This window comes from Saccostrea echinata, unplaced genomic scaffold (assembly GCF_033153115.1).
Source record: "Saccostrea echinata isolate AGI-Se365-2 ecotype Australia unplaced genomic scaffold, CSIRO_AGI_Sech_v1 ptg000033l, whole genome shotgun sequence".
NCBI lineage: Eukaryota > Metazoa > Mollusca > Bivalvia > Ostreida > Ostreidae > Saccostrea > Saccostrea echinata.
Genome location: NW_026889782.1, coordinates 8,257,138 through 8,276,942, shown reverse-complemented (window position 1 = coordinate 8,276,942; position 19,805 = coordinate 8,257,138). Strand labels below are relative to the sequence as shown.

Below are 19,805 nucleotides of genomic sequence, written 5' to 3'. Positions count from 1 at the left end.
CAAATAATCATGAACACTTTGTTCACGCCCTGAAAATAACTCGGGTTGTTTTTCTTTGTGTTTTCGCGAACTTTGTGAGATTGTTGACTCGTTTGCATGTGATGTTTCGCGAGAAAACTCTTGAGATTTTGAAACAATTTTGTTGTCTTGATTTTTCACAATCGAATCAGGTATTATTTCACATGAAGTTGGGCTATTGTGTGGTACCGGTAATTCGCGTGCACTCTCTAAATTGCTCTGTGTTTCTGAGACATGTGTAGTCTCGAAAATCTGATCTGAATCAGTGAGATTAAATTTTACTCGGGGCTCATTGATTTCTGACCTTTGAAATAATTCAAACGAACTAGGAGTTTGACGCCACGGAGTGCTTGTCGCGATTGGTTGTACTGAGGGCTCAGTTTGACTAGCATTGTCACATAAAAATGTGCGGAGTTCATACGAGTTTTGCGTTTGTTCGAGTAATTTTATTTCTTTTTCTTTACATTCTAGAATAACTCTCTGACATGAAATCAGCTGTTTTTGACACTCAAAATGTTCCACATCTCTTTTCTGGGCTTCGCGTTGTAATACATTGATCTGTTACCTTAGGTCAAGGATGACTGTGTTTAGGTATTCTATTTCTGATTCACTCTCAACACTTTTATTTGACCTAGGAACACTTCCTTTCATTGAATTCACAGGTGGCGAAAAACACGAGGTTTGGGGTGAGCATGGTTCGGGATTTAAGCTTTTAAAAGTTTTGTCATACCCGGAGTCAAACAAAGAGCTTTCCAAGTCAATTAATTTGTAACGCTTGGATACACGGGGTTCATGTGTTTCGACTGCAACAGGTTTTAGAGCAGGTGTGTTATCTGAAGGACTTCCGCCATCAAAACAATCAAGCAACAAATCTAAATTTCTTTGCATTTTTAATTTGTAATAGACAAGGTTTTTATTGAAGGAAAGTCAAGAACTTGATCCTAGGTAACACGGCACCATTCTGTAGGAGTTGTATTTCACACTCTAAAATATTTTCACCTTTACCCAGGTTCGTTCCGAAATATTATTGTTCTGGACCAAGATTAACTTTCCCTAAATAAAACAACTTGTAAAGTTTCAACAATTTATTATACAAAAAAAAACATGCAATAATGAAAAAAACATGTAATACCTGATTCAGGTGGAAAAGGTGTCAACCCTAGACCTAGTCAATGAGTAGATACACTACTCATAATATAAAGGTTTGTCATAATTTAAATAGCCAGAAGAATAAAAGAAGTGAAAGTGACCAATAGATACTTTTCATGCTTGACTGATAATAGAACACCGATAGCCAAAATATATCTCTCGATAGAGCTGTATTAATCTGAATACCTTTAATATTATGGAAAGCCAAAAGTGAAATCTACTACAATAGCTTGGCCATATGGCACTGTATGTTGTATGATAACGTTTCGCCTTTGTAGATTTTTTTTAATGAAAATGAATGCTTACTATAATAGTTCTCTCTCTCTATCAATAAATGAAAAGTGTATGAAATTTTTTTTCGTTGTTAAATCGGATAATAATGTTTGTACCGAATATGGTTTCTTTGTTAATATTGACAAACATATATCCGGTTTGAATACATGTGTTCTCGGAATGCAACTTGTTGCACTTTTGGACTTCTGGAACTTTTTATGATGTAACGACAAGGTAAAAATGAATTATTTCTCCTACTAAATTAGGATTAAGTCATCATTATTTAAATAAAAAGTGTCCGCAGTCTCAACATATCAGATTATTCACGAAGGACATCATCATCGATGGAAATTTAAGAGAGTTCTGACTATTGTAAGCCGCCTTTGTTTGGCAGATAAAATTAGAAATTATGAAGAATCATCAGAACAATTTAAGTAGATTGTCTGTAACTAGAGTACATAAACATCTTACAAGTCATAGCACAATCCTTATTCATATGCATAATGATGATATGTATAGGGAAAATGTATTGGTTTTAAAGTACTGTCTATAATATTAATATTTATATAACAACTGTTTAACAAACAAGTGATAGATTATAAATTGAAATAGTTTACTGTTCAAAAGACAAAATTTCTCATGTGTAACCTGCTGAGAGATTTACTGAAAATGTTAAAAATAATAAGCCTACAAGATGTACAAATATTGATAATTTTTGATAGTATTTCAAGATGCAAATGAATCGTCTGAGTAACAATCATCAGTTATTGATGGTGGTCGCAACATCATAGAAGTCGAATGGTAAAAATAAGTAAATCCTCATTTGTTTGAAATTTTTGTTTGATATATGTTGTATGATAACGATAAATTTTTGTTTGTTTATTTTTTTTCCTCCCTAGTAGTTGTTGAAGTTTTGGCCATTATTAAAAATACTCTTGTTTGATCAGACGTACTCCGACCGAAATTTTGTAAAATGGGTAGGTAGGTAGGTAGATTTTTTTGGCAGTATCTAACAAATTGATTTTTTGTCATACAAAAACACAGAATTAGAAATTTAGATTTAATATTTATTGCTATCAATAAAACAAGTGTCTTGGAGAAATTATAAACCTGAACTTTACAATGAAACAAACTTTATTTCCCTGAAACCAAAAAAAAATGTAGTAAAATTAAAATACTTAAAAAAATGATTCGGTAGGGGTGATTTTGATGGATCTTTTGGAGTACATCAAACAAATCATTTATAGCTCACCTGAGCCAATGGCTAAAGTTAGCTTTTCTGATCAAAATTTGTCTGTCGCCGTCATTGTCGAAAACTTTTCACATTTAAATCTTCTTCTCAAGAATCACAGGGCCAATTTCAATCAAACTTGCTACAAAGTATTCTTGGGTAAAAGGGATTCAACTTTATTTAAATGAAGGGCCATATCTTCTTCTAAGGGGAGATAATTACAAATAAATGAAAAATTAATGGCATCATTTAAAAATCTTCTTTTCTGGAACCACTAGGCCAGGAAAAATTATTAAACTTATTTGGAAGCATCCTCAGGAAGTGTAGATTCAAATTTGTTTAAATCATGACCCCCGGGTATAGGGTGGAGCCAAAATGGATGATCAAGTTTTACAAAGGAATACATAGGATAAAATCTTTAAAAGTCTTCTTCACTAGAACCACTGTATCAGGAAAGATGAAACTTATGTTGAAACATCCTCAGCTAGTGTAAATTCAAGTTTGTTCAAATCATGACCCCCGGGGTAGGATGGGGCCACGATGAACGATCAAAGTACATAGGAAAAATCTTAGAAATTCTTCTATTCAAGAAGAGCAAAGCTATTCGTCATATTTATATGGAAGCATCTTCAGGTAGTGTAGATGCAAGTTTGTTCAAATCATCACCCCAAGGGGTAGGGTGGGGCCACAATGGGCGATCAACGTTTTACATAACAATACTGATACATAGGAAAGATCTTTAAAATTCTTCTCGACACCAATATCATCAAAATTGGTCATAATGATATAAAAGCATCCTGAAGTAATGTAGATTCAATTTATTCAAATCATGACCCCCCCCCCCCTCCCCAGGAGAATAAAGGGGCCATAACAGTGGATCATAGTTATACAGTAAAACTTGTTTAGTATGAACAGGGATATTGCGAATTCACAGACATTGCGAAGTTTTCTTGGATCCGCAGCTAGATAAATTTTACTAATTCTTTATACGGATATAACGAATTACGGATATAGCAAAGTAATTTCACAAGTCCCAGTGACTTCGTTATAACCGAGTTTTACTGTACAAAGGAAGAAAAAGGATATATCAATAAAAATTTTCTTCTTCAGAACAGCAATGCTAATACGTGTCATATTAATTCAAAAGCATCCTTAGAAAGTGTAGAATTCATACCCTCACCCACCCACTTTCATATTAAAACATTTTAATACTGAACTTATTTGTGCTTTTACCTACCCAAAGTGCTCAGGTGAGCAATGTGGCGCCTAGGACTCTTGTTTATTGTTGGTCTTATAAGTGAAATCAGAATGCAATAGTAAATGTACATAATATATTCTTTCAGAGAGAAGAAAACTGACATTAAAGGAGAACCAGTAACTAAAGATGTTGAATGGAGATGGGATCATGTAGTAAGTGGTAATTAATTCAATCATAAATAGGCATGTATGACAATTGCATTAAAAGAAAAGAATTTGATTCCAATTTTAATTGGAATGTTGAACTACCAGCTGCAAACTACAACAGGTTAGGCATAATAAAAAAATATGTTTGTTTATGGTTACCCGACCGACCCTATATCTAATAGCCAACCCAAATTTTTTTTTCCTCGTAAAAATCCACAAGTCACTCATTCAACGGTTTAACGTTTACATGCATCTTAATCGGTTACGCGTTTGAATCGAAAGTACTAGAAGTAGTTAGTGCAACATGGAATTAAAGAAGAAATACAAGACAGTTTTTTGTTGCATTTTGTGGTACATGTAGCTGTAAGGCAGTTGGCAAGAAAGATATTGTCTATCGCCTATATGGCAAACCCAAACAAAAGTAAAGCACCACACAATGGTAAAACTGTTTAGTATTTCAACAAATTCATGTGAATTTGTGTATAAAAAAATTCAAAAAATACAGAAAAAAACCCTACCTACCGACCCTATTTTATTTCAGCATGTAACAGTAAACAAACATATTTTTTGTTTGGCCTTATGAAATAGTATGGCTTGGAGTCTTTTTCACTTCTCTATAAAATTTTCTGTCTGGATGATATCTAGCATAATATACACCATGCAGTGAGAATTTTAGTTCACCCGAGCTAAAAACTCAAGTGAACTTTTCTGATCTCCTTTTGTTTTGTCTTTTGTCCATCAAACTGTCTATCCATCTGTGAACTTTTCACATTTTCAACTTCTTCTCAAGAACCACTAATTTTAACCAAGGTTGACACAAAGTAAGGATGTTTTAAATTGTACAGAGGAAGCCCCCCCCCCTTCACCCCAAGGGGAAATGATCAACTCTTTTTAGATATTATTGATATGATCATTGTTGAGCAACTTATAATTTTGTAACCTGTAGACTTTATTTTAAGAATAATGAATATTTGTTTAAGAGTCCTTTTGTCAAGGTTCAAAGTTCAATGAAAATTAGTTTGAGATACATGTATTTGAGGACTCGAGATATCAGGAGTAAAATATTTAAAGAATGCTTCCAAATTACTTCCACATATCTATGGTGTTCGAGATGCCAAAGTTCAACTGTATGGCTATGCTAAAGTAGTAAATATTATAACTTAATAAAACTTTCTAACATTAAAACATGTTATATAAAACAAGACAATAATGAAAAATAAAAATTTACTGATTTCTGGCTGGTCAATATTTTGATGACTGTAATTTCTAAAATATTCAATGAAACACTTTGAAGCTTTAACTGTAGGTATATGTTAACTAAATATACTATAAGGTAATATTTATAAATGAGAAGTTTTGAACAAACATTACAACATGCATGTATGTAAATTGGGTGTAAAAATTGTTTAATGGCTATCGCCTTAATTTTCAGTGACATAAAACAAGATTTAGAATGTAGGTAAATAATGCTAGTATGTGTCTGTACATATGATATAGCATATAGAACTTGTACAGAATGTTGATTAGCTAAATCTTGAATGACTGATACGTTGGTAGTTTTTTATGAAAATTAGATAATTTGCATGTAAACTGAGTGTACATGCAATATGAATTTATTCATAAGGTATTAAATATGATTAAAGCATGTGTATGCAATGCAACATATGATGAATTCATATTGACTTGTATGGATATAGCTTAACATGTATGTGCATTGTTTTTTTAGGGTCCTGTTCTGCTGATGCCATGAGATGATCTGTCTTTCCATCTGATATAACTTGTCCTGAGTATATTTTCTCTCCTCTTAGCCCAATCTCACTCAAATTTAACTCATAGAGTGCCTGTGGATGGAGGGTAAAAAGTGACCTTGGACCAATTATCTAGGTCAAAGGTCAGTATCAAAATACACTATGTATCTTTATTTAAAGTCCTTGTCCAGAGCATAATTTTTCTTCCTTGCTATGATCTGGCTTGTGTGCCATGAGATGAAGGGTTTTTAGTGATCTTTAACAAAATTTCTAGTTCAAATGTCAATTAATAAAAAAAAAAGATTCGTAATATCCTTGTCCAGAGCACATTTCTCTCCAATTCACTCAACTAAAAGCAGTGTTCTACATGTATGAGATGGTCATATTCTCAATCATACCTGCTCAGTCTTCGCCAAATCTTTTTTTTTAGTACATGCCCTTTGGGCAGGTTTAACCACTTATTATGCTAGCCCGAACAAATATTTACATGCCCAGAATTTTATCAAGTAATTTTATTCTTGTTCGACTTTTCATGCCAAGGAAATGATCCGAAATCCATTTTTATCGATCTATTGTCTCGCCATTAATATTGTTTTCAAACTGTACACTTTTTGTGTTTCCTTTGCAAAAGAGTTCCTCGGAAGTCACATATTATTTTCAACGTGTATACTTTTTGTGTCTCCTTTGCAAAAGAGTTCCTTGGAAATCGCGGTAGAATAAACTATCGTTAAAATTTTATTTGGTGCTCAACTTTACATGAAAAATCAGACTTTTAAGTACATTTTATGTTATTAGTATTATTCAATTTGATAATACGGAGGCTTAGGCCTCAGAATTTACATGCCCTTCGGGCTTGTAAGTATGCAATTTCCACATGCCCCCTTCCAATTTTACCAGGTCCCGGGCTTCGGACTCCCGGGATTTGTGGAAGACTGCCTGCTTTGATATTAATCTGGCTTAAAACCTTACTATGTAATGTTCATTATTCGGATTTCATGATCATTAAATTTAAAGACTGAAACTAATAACTGATATTGGTACATTAAAGGACTTTGAGTGATCTTGTCAGATTTCTAAATAATATTCAAGCATACAATTCTTACATCAAATAATAATTTTATATGAAAATATATTGCAGATTGCAGATGATGTGAAGAAAATACAAAGGAAGCTGATGTTGAAAGAAGTATAGAGTATTTAATGAAGTTTATGAATGACTTAGATGTGAAAGACTACTTCATTGTTTACCCAAGATATATGATTTTATTTATTTTGATATCATTTTCAAATAATGTTTTTGCACATCAAAAGAATTATTAAACGTATGATTTGATAATGCTTTTTCCTTTTTATACATTTTCTTGATAGATTTTGAAAAGAAAACACAGTTTACCAAGGAAATTAATAATATATATTCTGATTTAAACCTGCTGTTCTCTTTTCACATTCTAGACAAGAAAGATTTACCATGGAAAATACAGGGTTCCTTGAGCTTCCAGTTGCTTGTCAATCATTTTTCGAAATTGAAATGCTCATCGTACCCTGTAGTTTCCATGGTATGGAAACTATTACATCACAATTACACATTGCTTCCCGTCTCAGAAAAATAAGGGAATCTTGAAGTTTCCCTGTAATTTCCTTCTATGAGACACCATATAATTCCACCAAGTTTCCATCACATGGAAACCGCTACGCTCCGATTCCATGTAGTTTCCTGAGTCATGGAAACTTGAGGAATCACGACGTTTCCTCTAGTTTCCGTTCATGGGAAATCTGAAGATTCCATCAAGTTTCCATTCCATGGAAACCACTACGCTCCGATTCTACATAGTTTCCTAATTATGGAAACCAGTGGAATCTTCAGGTTTCCCATTTCGGGAAACTACATGGAGGCTAGGGAAACTTCAGGTTTCCTGAGGTTTCCGTGGTTCGGGATACCTAATGGAATCTGAGCGTAGTAGTTTCCGTGGTACGGAAACTTGACGGAATAACCTGGCATCCGCTGTGGAAACCACTAGGAAACATGATGTAAACTTGAGGTTTCTATGTGGTTTCCATAGAGTTTCCCATGACGGGAAACTGCTTATTTCACCCAGTGGATGTGGCAGACTCTCTGTCGTCTTATATTTCAAGTTAACTGGGATATATCGCGTCGATATATGAATTGAAGTTACTATTGTTTATTGACAAGAGGTCGTCGATATATCTGAATGTTGAGTTGTAAGCCATGGCAAATGTTTTCGTCTTCTCAAGTAGAAGCATTTGAATAAAATCTGCTTCACATGAATTTAAAACCAGGTCAGCATATAAAGGAGAAAATCCAGCATGCCCTGTTGCCTTTGTCGAAAGATATGGCCCTGAGCCGTGTTTTTTTTATATTTTGTTATGATTTTGGATTACTGCCTAGGTACGAGATGATACTGTCTCTCAGAAACTTTTCTTCATCGCTGTTTAATTCATAACAAACTACTGCTTTGCAGAAAAAATTGAACGTGACTGTTTAATGACTGGTAGAGGTATAGACTATGCTGGAAGATTAAGTACAACCACATCTGGAAAAACATGTCTACCTTGGCAAGAGGGTTTGTATTTTTCTTTAAGTTAATTCAAAGTTGGTTGTTTTGGTTGGTCTTTAAGTTAATTCAAAGTTGGTTATCTTTCTTACGTTTTCTCGGAATCTGTTTCTTGAAAGAGTCGTAGACAGGGTAAACAGTTCAGTTTTTCTTGATTACTTTTTTTGTTGTCATAGTAAAAATGCAACGTTTAATGGTTATGAATATAGTTTCATAATAAAACACATTTAATGAGAAAGGAATGTTAATCAAAAGGAGAAAGAGAGGGTATCAGTCAAACGCCATTTACTGGCACTTGACAATGTGTGCATTGCGCGTCTTATGGCATCGCTGATTTTCAAATATACTGAAACTTCTCAGACTCTTGTCGCAGGAACCCATTGAAATTCGAGACTATGCCCTTTTCTTGATCGGATTTTAATTTCAGCCCATGGTAGGTGCCTTTTATTGTAAGAATTCAGCAGAGAATACGCAACGTTTAGCGTCTAATTTATTTGTCTATAACTTTCCTCACCCTCTGAAATTGATGATCATTACTGTATATCTTAGGCCTTTACACTTTCGGTGCTAAGGTGAAACTGTCATTGAATCTCTTATGCAATTTATAAACAACCTTTCTGTCTAGAGTGTTATGTCACTTATATATATTATCGGGGTGTCAGAAAGCAAATAAAATGCAATAATATCAAGCGTAATTTTCCCGGAATTTCCCTACAGACAATTTCGGTTCTCATCTAAAACGTCATAATATTACTTCTATGAAAAAAAAAATTATTCAATATTTATTATTTCAAGTGGCATTTAGTAAATGATAGTCATGCAAAGGTTGGTAAAAATTGTTTAAATGTTTACAAAGTAATAAAACTTGTTTACGACTTTTCGGAACAACCCTTTTATATGTGTTAACAGTAAAATAGGGACATCTTATTGGTTAAAATTAAAAAAAAAAAAGATTTAAAACATTTATATTTCCTGATTAAGTTTAAGTTTGTTTCAAAGAAATAGTTAATAACATAATTAATAGTGCCAAAATGACTTTGTTCCATTCCTTAAATATTTTACATTATTTTCCTATAATTACTGAAAGTTGTGTGATAAAAGATTGAATGTGTTAGAGCCATCCTGATTAAATTAAATGTTTGAAGAATAGTTATGTTTTGTTTTGTTTTTTTTAATTTTTTAAGGTTTAACTATACCATTTGCCAAGACCATAACTGAATAAAGATTTTAATAAAAAAATATATATTTTGAATACCTTTGATTTTATTCAACCAAACATGATAAAAACTTTGCATGTTTATATAATGTGCAAATGCAAATGCTTGGATGTGTTTTATTTTTGAAGATATTCTGATTAATCTAACAATAAAAATATTCGAATATTTTCAGAGTCAATGCGTGAAGATGCTAATTACTGTAGAAATCCGGATCTGTCTTCTAAGCCCTGGTGTTATGTAAAGGGAGAAACAGGGCCGATAAAGGAATACTGTGAAATAAAATCCTGTGGTAAAGTTTTATGACACAGAAAGTATAATATATGTAATTAAGTAACCGAATTATTCTATTTAAATGGCTTCATTATCTCCATTTATTACTTAAAGTCGGTACTCTATGTAACTATCAATAAGTTTTATAGTCAAAACCTAGGGATCGAAAAAAAAAACACGTCACATCCTGGTATCAACACATTTATTATATCTAATTATACAATTATATACATATATGTGATAACAATGATTTTTAGCTCACCTGAGCTGAAAGCTCAAGTGAGCTTTTCTGATCACATTTTGTCCGTCGTCCGTCTGTCTGTCCGTCCGTCTGTAAACTTTTCACATTTTTGACTTCTTCTCCAGAATCACTGAGCCAATTTCAACCAAACTTGCCATGAAGCATCCTTGGGTAAAGTGGATTCAAAGTTGTTCAAATGGAGGGCCACGTCCTCTTTCAAGGGGAGATAATTAGAAATTAGTGAAAAAATAATGGCATCATTTAAAAATCTTCTCAAGTACCACTGGGCCAGGAAAGATGAAACTTTTGTGGAAACATCCTCAGGTAGTGTAGATTCAAGTTTGTTCAAATCATGACCCCCGGAGGTTGGGTTGGGCCACAATCGGGGATCAAATTTTTACATAGAAATATATAGGAAAATATCTTTAAAAATCTTCTTCTTAATAACAGCAATGCCATGATTGGTCATATTTATATGGAAGCATCCTCAAGTAGTGTAGATTCAAGATTGTTCAAATCATAACCCCTGGGGGTAGGATGGGGCCACAATGGGGATAAAAGTTTTACATAGAAATATATAGGAAAATTTCTTTAAAAATCTTTTCTTAAGAACAGTAAAGCCACGATTTGTCATATTTATATGGAAGCATCCTCAGGTAGTGTAGATTCAAGTTTTGTTCAAATCATGACCCCGGGGGTAGGGTGGGGCCACAATGGGGGATCAAAGTTTTACAAATGAATATATGGGAAAATCTGCTGCTTAAGAATAGCAAAGCCATTTGTTACATTGACATGAAGGCATCATAAGGTAGTTTAAAATTCAACCCCCCCCCCTCCCCCGTCAACTGATTTTTGCTTTTTTTTCCTAGCCAATGTGCTCAGGTGAGCGATGTGGCCCATGGGCCTCTTGTTTTTGTATTGCAGCTGATTCACCCTGTTTTCCCAATCCTTGTAAAAACGGGGGTCAATGTGAGGTGAACGGAACAAAATTCAGTTGTACATGTCTGGAGGGGTTCAAGGGAGATAACTGTGAAACACAGGGTAAAATCCTTCCCATTCCATTTGTTTTCAGCAAATACATAGAGTAAAGAACTTAAGATAATTAAATTATGGTTCTATATGTAATACGCTATTTATTTTTCCCAAAAATATAGTTTGTTTCGTTACGGCACTACCTGTATTGCTAGTCACATTTCCACTTGCGTCAAAAACGTATCAGTATGAAACTTAATGTCATTTTCCTTGATCTTTGCGTTGATATTGTCTTTTTATTTACACATAAGGATAGAAAATAAAATTTTTAGTAAAAATTTAATAGCAATCCGTTAAATGCAAAGAGCGTATTAAACTAACGTAAACAGACAAACTAGATTATACATGAACTGTAAAACTTGGCAAGCTACTCAATTCCTGAACTGCATTTAAACGAAGTCTCTTCAATTAAAAAACGTAAAATCACTTTATGTATTGGGACCATGTAAATTGACGTCCGTGACTGTAGGTGCTAGATGGAAAACCCAAACTGTCCCTTGGTCAGAATACAAGTGCAAGTTTAAATTTGCGGTCTTCTTAGAGAAATATTTGGATTTAGAACATGGGTGATTTTTTTCCAAAGGACATGAAGCAGTCTAACAAAATAATCGCTAATTTATCTATATCAAAGATTCCTATTGACTATTTGTCCAAAAAGAGAAAAAAAAATATGATAATCAGATAAATAAAACAAATATATCAAATTTAAAATAAAAATAAAATTATCAATCTGTTTGTTTCACGATAAATCCATGTATACAAAACTAGAGGTACTATGCCGGCGAGCACTTTTTGATAAAAGAACACCCCCCCCCCCCCCCCCGCTCCAATACGAGTATTATTGCAAAGTCCATATTTCCTATGGAAAGCCTTTATATCTGTCCGATCAAATAAAAAATACGAGGTGTACATGTGCAATAATAAAAATTCTCGGAAAGTTTTATTAAACTTTATTCCGTAGTATACGAGAAGTTACGAATAACTTTAATAAGAAATGAGTTCACACGGTGTATGTGACAGACATCCCAATCACTATACACCCCATTTTTCAAGCCCGGGGGGTTCAAGCCGGGGGGGGGGCTAAGGCAATCTTCAGAAAAGGGTTTGTTTGCCCTCTCTCGACTGACTGGCTCAAAATGGCCCGACTCAAAAGATTTTTTTTCAAACATCCAAGAAACGATATTTTTCTTTTTATTCATTACGGAATTTTATCATTCCGTCAATATCTATTTTAATTTTGTTAATATCTTTAATTTTGATAGATTTTGAAAGTTCAGCATTGATGTTGAAAATTTCTGGGGGGGGGGGGGGATTTCCCAAATATCTTTTCGACCTTTTTCTTATCCTGAGTCGGGAGATAAGGAGATTCATACATGCACAATATTTTTTATATAATAAATGGAACTATCATTTATAAATAATTTTTTTTTTATTTTTCATCACTGTTATCTAACTGAAAATATTTTAAACTTTGAAAAAAAGTTCTAAAGTAAAGTTTTTATAGTAAATCCAAGTATTTTCATAGCTTACTATAGTTAACTGTAGTTAACTATAATTAATTTTTGTTGGGGTTCAAACAATAATGAACTTGATTATTCAAATTAAATTATGTGAAGTAAACAACTTGCTCGCCCTTGTAATTTGTATGAAAAAAGTTCACTGAATAGTGATAGCCTTTATCATATGTAAGAGAAGAGTACGTAGCCTTTTAAAAATCGCATAAGTACTATTAATTATCTTTATGGTTTCAATCTTAACAGATTTACATTTCCATGAAATACACGGAAATATATATATGTACTCAATATGTAGCTTTCCTTAGTAAAACATGTATATCACATTTTTACACTGTAATAGTTCTGAAAGATGAATTAAGTAAATAGTCTTTCTAAAACGTCAGAATTGCAAGAAGAAGCGGATTGCAAACGGACAAAAATTGGATGGGAATACCAAGGCAATATTAACGTTACAAAATCTGGGAGAAAATGTCAAGCGTGGGGATCCAATTTCCCCCACACGTCCCGATACACTGACCTGCCTGTAAACTACTGCAGGAATCCAGGCATAGATGACGCTCCCTGGTGCTACACCACAGACCCAGAAAAGATATGGGAGTACTGTGATATTCCAGATTGTGGTAAATCAAGGATATTCAATGTTTTGTGGTTGGATATGGAATTTATTTCACGAGCGGGGCAAGATTTTTTTGATATTTTCACGAGTGCAAGGCAAGATTGAAAATATCACAAATTCTCTCTACGGAGTGAAATAAATTTTATATCCAACTAAAAAATATTGGTTTTTTTGCTTATTACATTTTCTTTGACTTTCCCTTCGCCTCTGGCTTTTCGTTACATTGTGTCATAGGCTTTGACGTAATAGTAGAGCGGTTGAGGCGTCATAGCTTTGCATTTGTTAGATTGAAAACATTTTAAACATTGCATCTCAACAACATTTTGTCATTTAGTGTCTGTCAGGATGATTTACATACTCTCTCTGTATTATTACAGGCCAGTGAGTGCTTTTTTCAACATTCCTCTTGAAGGGAAAGAAAATCGAGTGTTTTTCCGCACTTCTGAAATATTGTCACACTGTGTCAGATTATCATTGTTGCATTTTTTCACACTGCGACAGAGTATCGTATATATAAATATTTAAATATATTTTTGAATTTTTACATGATGCTTTAAGAGGTATCGTTCCTTGAAATGTGTTATTTGATTTTTTTATTAATCAAAATGTGCGTTTTCAGTCATTAATTTAAAGAGACATACTTTTTACACAGCTACTACTGCTCTAGAATGTCTAATAAATTCGGACCCAAAAGGAAGGCTGTATTTCGGTACACACAATGTCGCTAATACCGGAGACCTGTGTCAAGCATGGGGGAGCCAGTCCCCAAACACACACAGATACACTTACCTCAGTGACCAATCAAACTACTGCAGGAACCCAGATGGAGAGCCTGCCCCCTGGTGTTACACCGTCAACCCCAAAGTTCGTTGGAGCATTTGCATTATTCCTCACTGCTAAAGTTCAGCAGTGATATTCCTTGAAACTTAATTACTATAAACTTGGATATTCACGCTTATTCAATTTCTATTTTGATTACTTACTGTTTATTTATATGCTTTTAATAACAATGATAATTCATCAGTTCGAAAACTTTAGGAATTTCGTGTTGGTTAATAATATTGCTCTTTTTGTGTTTGTTTTTTTATGTTCTTCATTATGCATGTTGTTTATTGATAATAAAAGATAACTCTTTTCTTATATATGTACAAGTAAAAATTCATATAGAAAGAATCTATCATTATAGCCTCTTTTCAATTTTTTAAATGTTGTAAACTGCACACGTAAGATATAATGAAGGGTTATTTGTATGCTCGGAGATCAAAGTTAGGGGGCATATGTTTTTTTGTTCCGTCTGACTGTCCGTATTTCCGTATATTAATTAATTTTTTAATAACTTTTTTTATATGACAGAGATTTAGATATATCTGAGAACATATATATATTTCAACGAATCTTAATAAATGGATTGGGATTGGTATTTTGAATATTTTGGAAAGACATTCTATAAATAGTTAATCAAATTGTTAGATTATTTCACATAGCAAAAATTTTAATTACAAGTAGTTGACGTTCTTCTCATTTACATTACCATTCATCTCCTTATTGTAAATTTGTTGTTCAGTGTATGTTGAAACGTTGAACATCAATCTTCAAGTAAATACATTGCATTTTCTGTGCACTTTAAATATTATTTCTGAAAGTGGCGGAGTGGCTACAATTAGTTGAAAATGACAATTTTTGTGAATTATTTAAGGAATGTTTTTAAGTTTTGTGTGAGTTATTGGTGTGTAAATCACAAAGACTTGTCACGTAGGCATATTTTATGAAGCGTGTTAGCGTGTGTGTGATTTACACAACAATAATTCACAATAAACATAAAAACATTCCTTATATTTACATTATTTACATGTTTAATGCACCAAAAATATACTCAATATCTGAATTTCTTGCTACCCTATATTATATATTCGAATTTTTTTCTCTTTATTTCATAAAATTAAAGTAGCGAATTCTTTATAACATTTGTTTTAATTACTAATATGCTCGTTAATAAGCATATCTCATTAAGTCGGAAACCTAGTCCCTTGCTCACAATTTTTTTTTAAAGTTTTCTTAAAACAAAAAAAAAGTAATGGTGCCTTGGGGTGAAGGTACTTAAATTTAAAATCGTTGTTTTAAAATATGCCATTACACTTGGCAAGGTAATCGAATGGTGTTTGTGATATTCATATCTCGGTTTGAAATATTGTATTCATATACTGATAATATATATGTAATTATATTTCATAATTTTCTGTCTTACCTTTAATAGGGACTAAGACACATATTTGAAGTTATTAGCCTTCAATTTCATACCTTGCATAATACCAGAGCTTTGTAGACAGACTGATCACTCAAAAAAAAAATTAAGAGAAGTTCTGCCTTAGGGCATATTGGCTTTGTCGAATGTACAAGTACGTGATTGTGATTTTTTAAAGTTCTTCAATATTACAGTTACAGTAAATCAGTCTTTATAATACCTATCTTCATAATTTAAGTTTACCAATGACAGTACTCGTACTTGAAGATATGAAGAAAAAAAGAGAAGGAAGTTTTATTTATATAACACACATGCATGTACACCTTTTAAAAATAACATTCAATAGAGGGGAAAAACGAGAGGCCCGTGGGCCACAACGCCTACCTGAGTCAATATGGCCTTGCTGTTTATCAGCAGATTTTTTCTATATATTCATATGTAAAGCTATGATCGCCTGCTCTAGCCACATCCTATCCCAAGTGCCATGTTTTGAATGAAATTGAATCTACACTATCTGAGGATGCTTCTGTATTCATATGAATAATCATGGCTTTTCTGTTCTTGAAAACAGAATTTTAAAGATGTCCAGTCCTCCACCAAGAGGGGTTTCCATATCACTATGACAAATCATGGTTTTCTTGCTCTGAAAAAGATATTTAAAGATTCTTCCTAAATATTCCTATGTAAAACCTTGATCCCCCATTGTGGCCCCACCCTACTCCCGGGGGTCATAATTTGAATTAACTTGAATCTCCACATCAATATGACTAATTGTGGCTTTGTTGTTCTAGAGAAAAAGATTTTTAAAGAATTTCCTACATATTCCTATAAAAAACCTTGATGCACCACTGTGGCCCCACCCTACCCCCCGGGGGTCATGATTTGAACAAACTTGAATTTACACCACATGAGGATGATTCCATATCAATATGACTAATTGTGGCTTGGTTCTTCTTGAGAAGATTTCAAAAAGTTTTTTCATATATATTCCTCTGTAAAACTTTGATCCCCTTCTGAGGTCCCACCTTTCCCCCGGGGGTCATGATTTGAAAAAAAAAAAATCTACACTATGTAAAGAAGGTTTCATATGTTTCAATTTTTGTGGCCCAAGGGCTCTTGAAAAGATTTTTTTAAAGATGACACCAAAATTTCCCAGTTCTTAATTATCTCCCCTTGAAGAGGAAGTGGTCCATCATTTTAACAAACTTCAATCTCCTTCATCTAAGGATGTTTCTGGCAAGTTTAGTCGAAATTGGCCCTGTGGTTCTTGAGAAGAAGTCGAAAATGTGACAAGTTTACAGACGGACGCCAGGCAAGATGTGATCAGGAAAGCTAGGTGAGCTAAAAAGCAATAGAAGTACTGAAAAGTATTTCAGTTTCCAAAATCTGAAGAAATGTATTTGATCACCACAAGATCACATGGTTAAAAACTTGATTTTCAAATTAGATCATTAAGGTAAGAAGGAGTGATACGGACATGTGAGTTATCAAACTGGTTTCATTGGCGTGATATGTATCAAAAATACGCAGGCAATCTTCAGATTGTGAGTTTTCTATGTTTTGGTCCTCATCTGTTTAGTAAAAAGAAAAAAATAACATAACAGGTACAGTTTACGTTTAAAAAAGAAAGAAGCAAATATTCGTTATATTCGTTCTAAATATATTGTCTCGAAAGCTCCAGGACCAAGAATATAAAATGAATAGTATCGTTCAAGATGTCTCGAATTATATATAGATAGATAGATAGATAGATATAGATATAGAGATATAGATATATAGATATATAAAACATTGAATTGACACTATTTTTGTATTGTTGTAAATTTGAAATTCAATTCATCCAGATATTTTTAAACTCCAAGGTAACTTTTGTAATTAATACTTCCCAATATACATTTGGTGGTCATACTTGAAGGAAAAAATTTTATATTGTGAATTCGCTATATATACTGAAAGAAATGTGTTATACGATATAAAAAATTACGATATAGTGAAGTAATTTCGCAGGTCCCAAATACTTCGCTCTAACAAAATGTTAATATTTATTCTAATGCAGCTGTTCTGTAAACTGCATTATTTTGTTTCGCTAGTGCAATGACTTTTAAGACAGACGATCAATAACAAAAGTGAACGTTTACAATTGTGGCATCATAATATAACAACTCAAAATCACAACGCTTTATAACAAATCTCTACTAAAAATATAATGTTCACATCAAACAAGATGCATAATTTGCATTACTAGAATAGGAATGACTATCTTCTTATCTTTTTATTTGCGACCGTTATGCTCATTGAACTGTCGCAAATAACAAGCGAGAAGATACTTTTTTCAAAAATTACTTAATTCTCGTTGTAATGCACCATTTGATTGGTTTGATAAATTTTGTTTATATCGTAAAACGCGCGTTCGCTACGTCTTAATATTTCACGTTAAAAAGGTGTTAATTCAATTGACGAAACACTAAAACTATGTACTACTTGAAGGGAGATTAATATTATTAATAAACAATTGATGATAGAAAATAAAATAAGGTTACAATTCAATATTTTTGCGAACCGCTTTGTGGCTTATGTAGCGTAAACTACTAGTAAAAAAAGTTTAACTTTTGGTGCTAATAGGTCCATTATGACGCCATAATTTAAACTTACTTTGTTCCAAATTTTTCTGGCTACATTAGTTATGTAGATAATAAATCGTTTTAATGGAATTCAATTTCATATCATGCGAATTGTAATCCCGATGTCTATATTGCATAAAATATTATTTTAAAGATAAGGACAAGAATACATGTATATAAATAACTGGTGTTTTTTGGTCAGTGAGCAATGAAACATTTCGTTGTTTTAAGTGAAAAACGCCTCCCATATTTAAATCTGATTTTTTTTTTTAAATTTTGAATTGAAAATGACAGTTTAATGTATACTGATTCTTAGAATTAACCTTAAACATAAGTTATGTTCCGATACACCTTGTTCTTTTTTTCTTTCAAATTATAGCTATAGATCATCATAAAAGGAACTCATCTTTCAAAGAAATCCATATGCACCTTTCATTTACTACGACCAAGACCAGAAAATCATACTATTCAATAAATGACATACCTAGTGATGTTTGATCATCATCATCGTTTCTTTCACGGAGTTCCCATACGGAACTGTGGGATACCAGACATAGACCCAGTACCCGGGCTAGGGTCCGTTAAGGGAGGCGTGGTGACAAGTATTCCACATACTATCACCTACAGAATTTATAGAAAATAACACACTTAAGGAAGCTCTTAACACTAATAGTTCACTCGGGGGGCCTCGGGCGGCTCACGCCTCGAACACTTACCTCGGACGAGAACGGTGTTCTACTATTTTGCTAATACAATTATGTGATCAAACTGAAATTTCTCTAAATATTTAACCTTAAGGTCACTTTGTGGTACGTCCAATACCATGTTTCTGCTTTCAAAGACTACTAGCAGAATGCTGTAATTAAAACAATTATACAAGAAAGAATTAAACAAGGTAGGAAACTCTTTTGGTGAACTTTATGGAGTGCAAAATATGAAATGAGTTAAGACAGATTTGATGCATATTCTTCCACCAATAACATCCGAGGTTTCTATGGAGCGCAGCATAGTCTGCCGAGGATTGCCGATTGCTAATAATTAGTTTTGACTTCGAGAAAACTTTATCATATGTAATGAAGGTGTACAAACTGAGTTTATATAGTTTGTTTACAACATTAGGTACCTTTCATATTTATCCAGGAAAAAAATTTTTCAAAGACAATGGAGTGTAATTGAACAGACACCTTTAATGTATATTTACCTTGAGAAAATACAATCAAATAATATTTTCGATTTCTTAATCTTAGTCCAACAAAATTTTTAGAGTACTGTAATATATTTCGAACTATGTCATTTACTGCAGATTTCCGTTTATTCCATTTGACATCAAATGGCAGCTTACTCTAACTGCAAAGATCTACCATAGTATTAGAATTCTTCAGTGTGCAGTGTTTAGAGCTTTCTTAATTCAGATGAAATAAAATTGTACCCATATCCATTTATATCAGTGTAAACAATACTGAAATGTGAGCAGAGTTGCAGTTCAAGATGTCAACAAGCTAATTCAGAGAATTTGTGTCCCCTGCTTAGGGAAAAAAGAATAGCATGCGCAGATCCGGGGGGGGGGGGGGGGTCGGACTCCCCCTCCCCCTGGATTTGTAGAATTATTAAATGTATACATGTATATTGAAGCAAGTAAACAATGCCAATATG

The 19,805-nt window shown here is 33.1% G+C and overlaps 1 protein-coding gene across 1 annotated transcript in view; it reads left to right on the top strand.

Annotated features, from left to right (window-relative positions):
* Nucleotides 1–14,190, top strand: part of LOC133198071 (uncharacterized) — a 103,516-nt gene extending 89,326 nt beyond the window's left edge. Inside the window, exons 28-32 of the mRNA XM_061334220.1 lie at nucleotides 8,304–8,405; nucleotides 9,786–9,902; nucleotides 11,049–11,165; nucleotides 13,057–13,293; nucleotides 13,942–14,190. Coding sequence (XP_061190204.1) covers nucleotides 8,304–8,405; nucleotides 9,786–9,902; nucleotides 11,049–11,165; nucleotides 13,057–13,293; nucleotides 13,942–14,189 — 821 coding nt within the window. The 3' untranslated portion in view covers nucleotide 14,190. The remainder of the gene's footprint in view (nucleotides 1–8,303; nucleotides 8,406–9,785; nucleotides 9,903–11,048; nucleotides 11,166–13,056; nucleotides 13,294–13,941) is intronic.
* The last annotated feature ends 5,615 nt before the right edge of the window (nucleotides 14,191–19,805 follow it).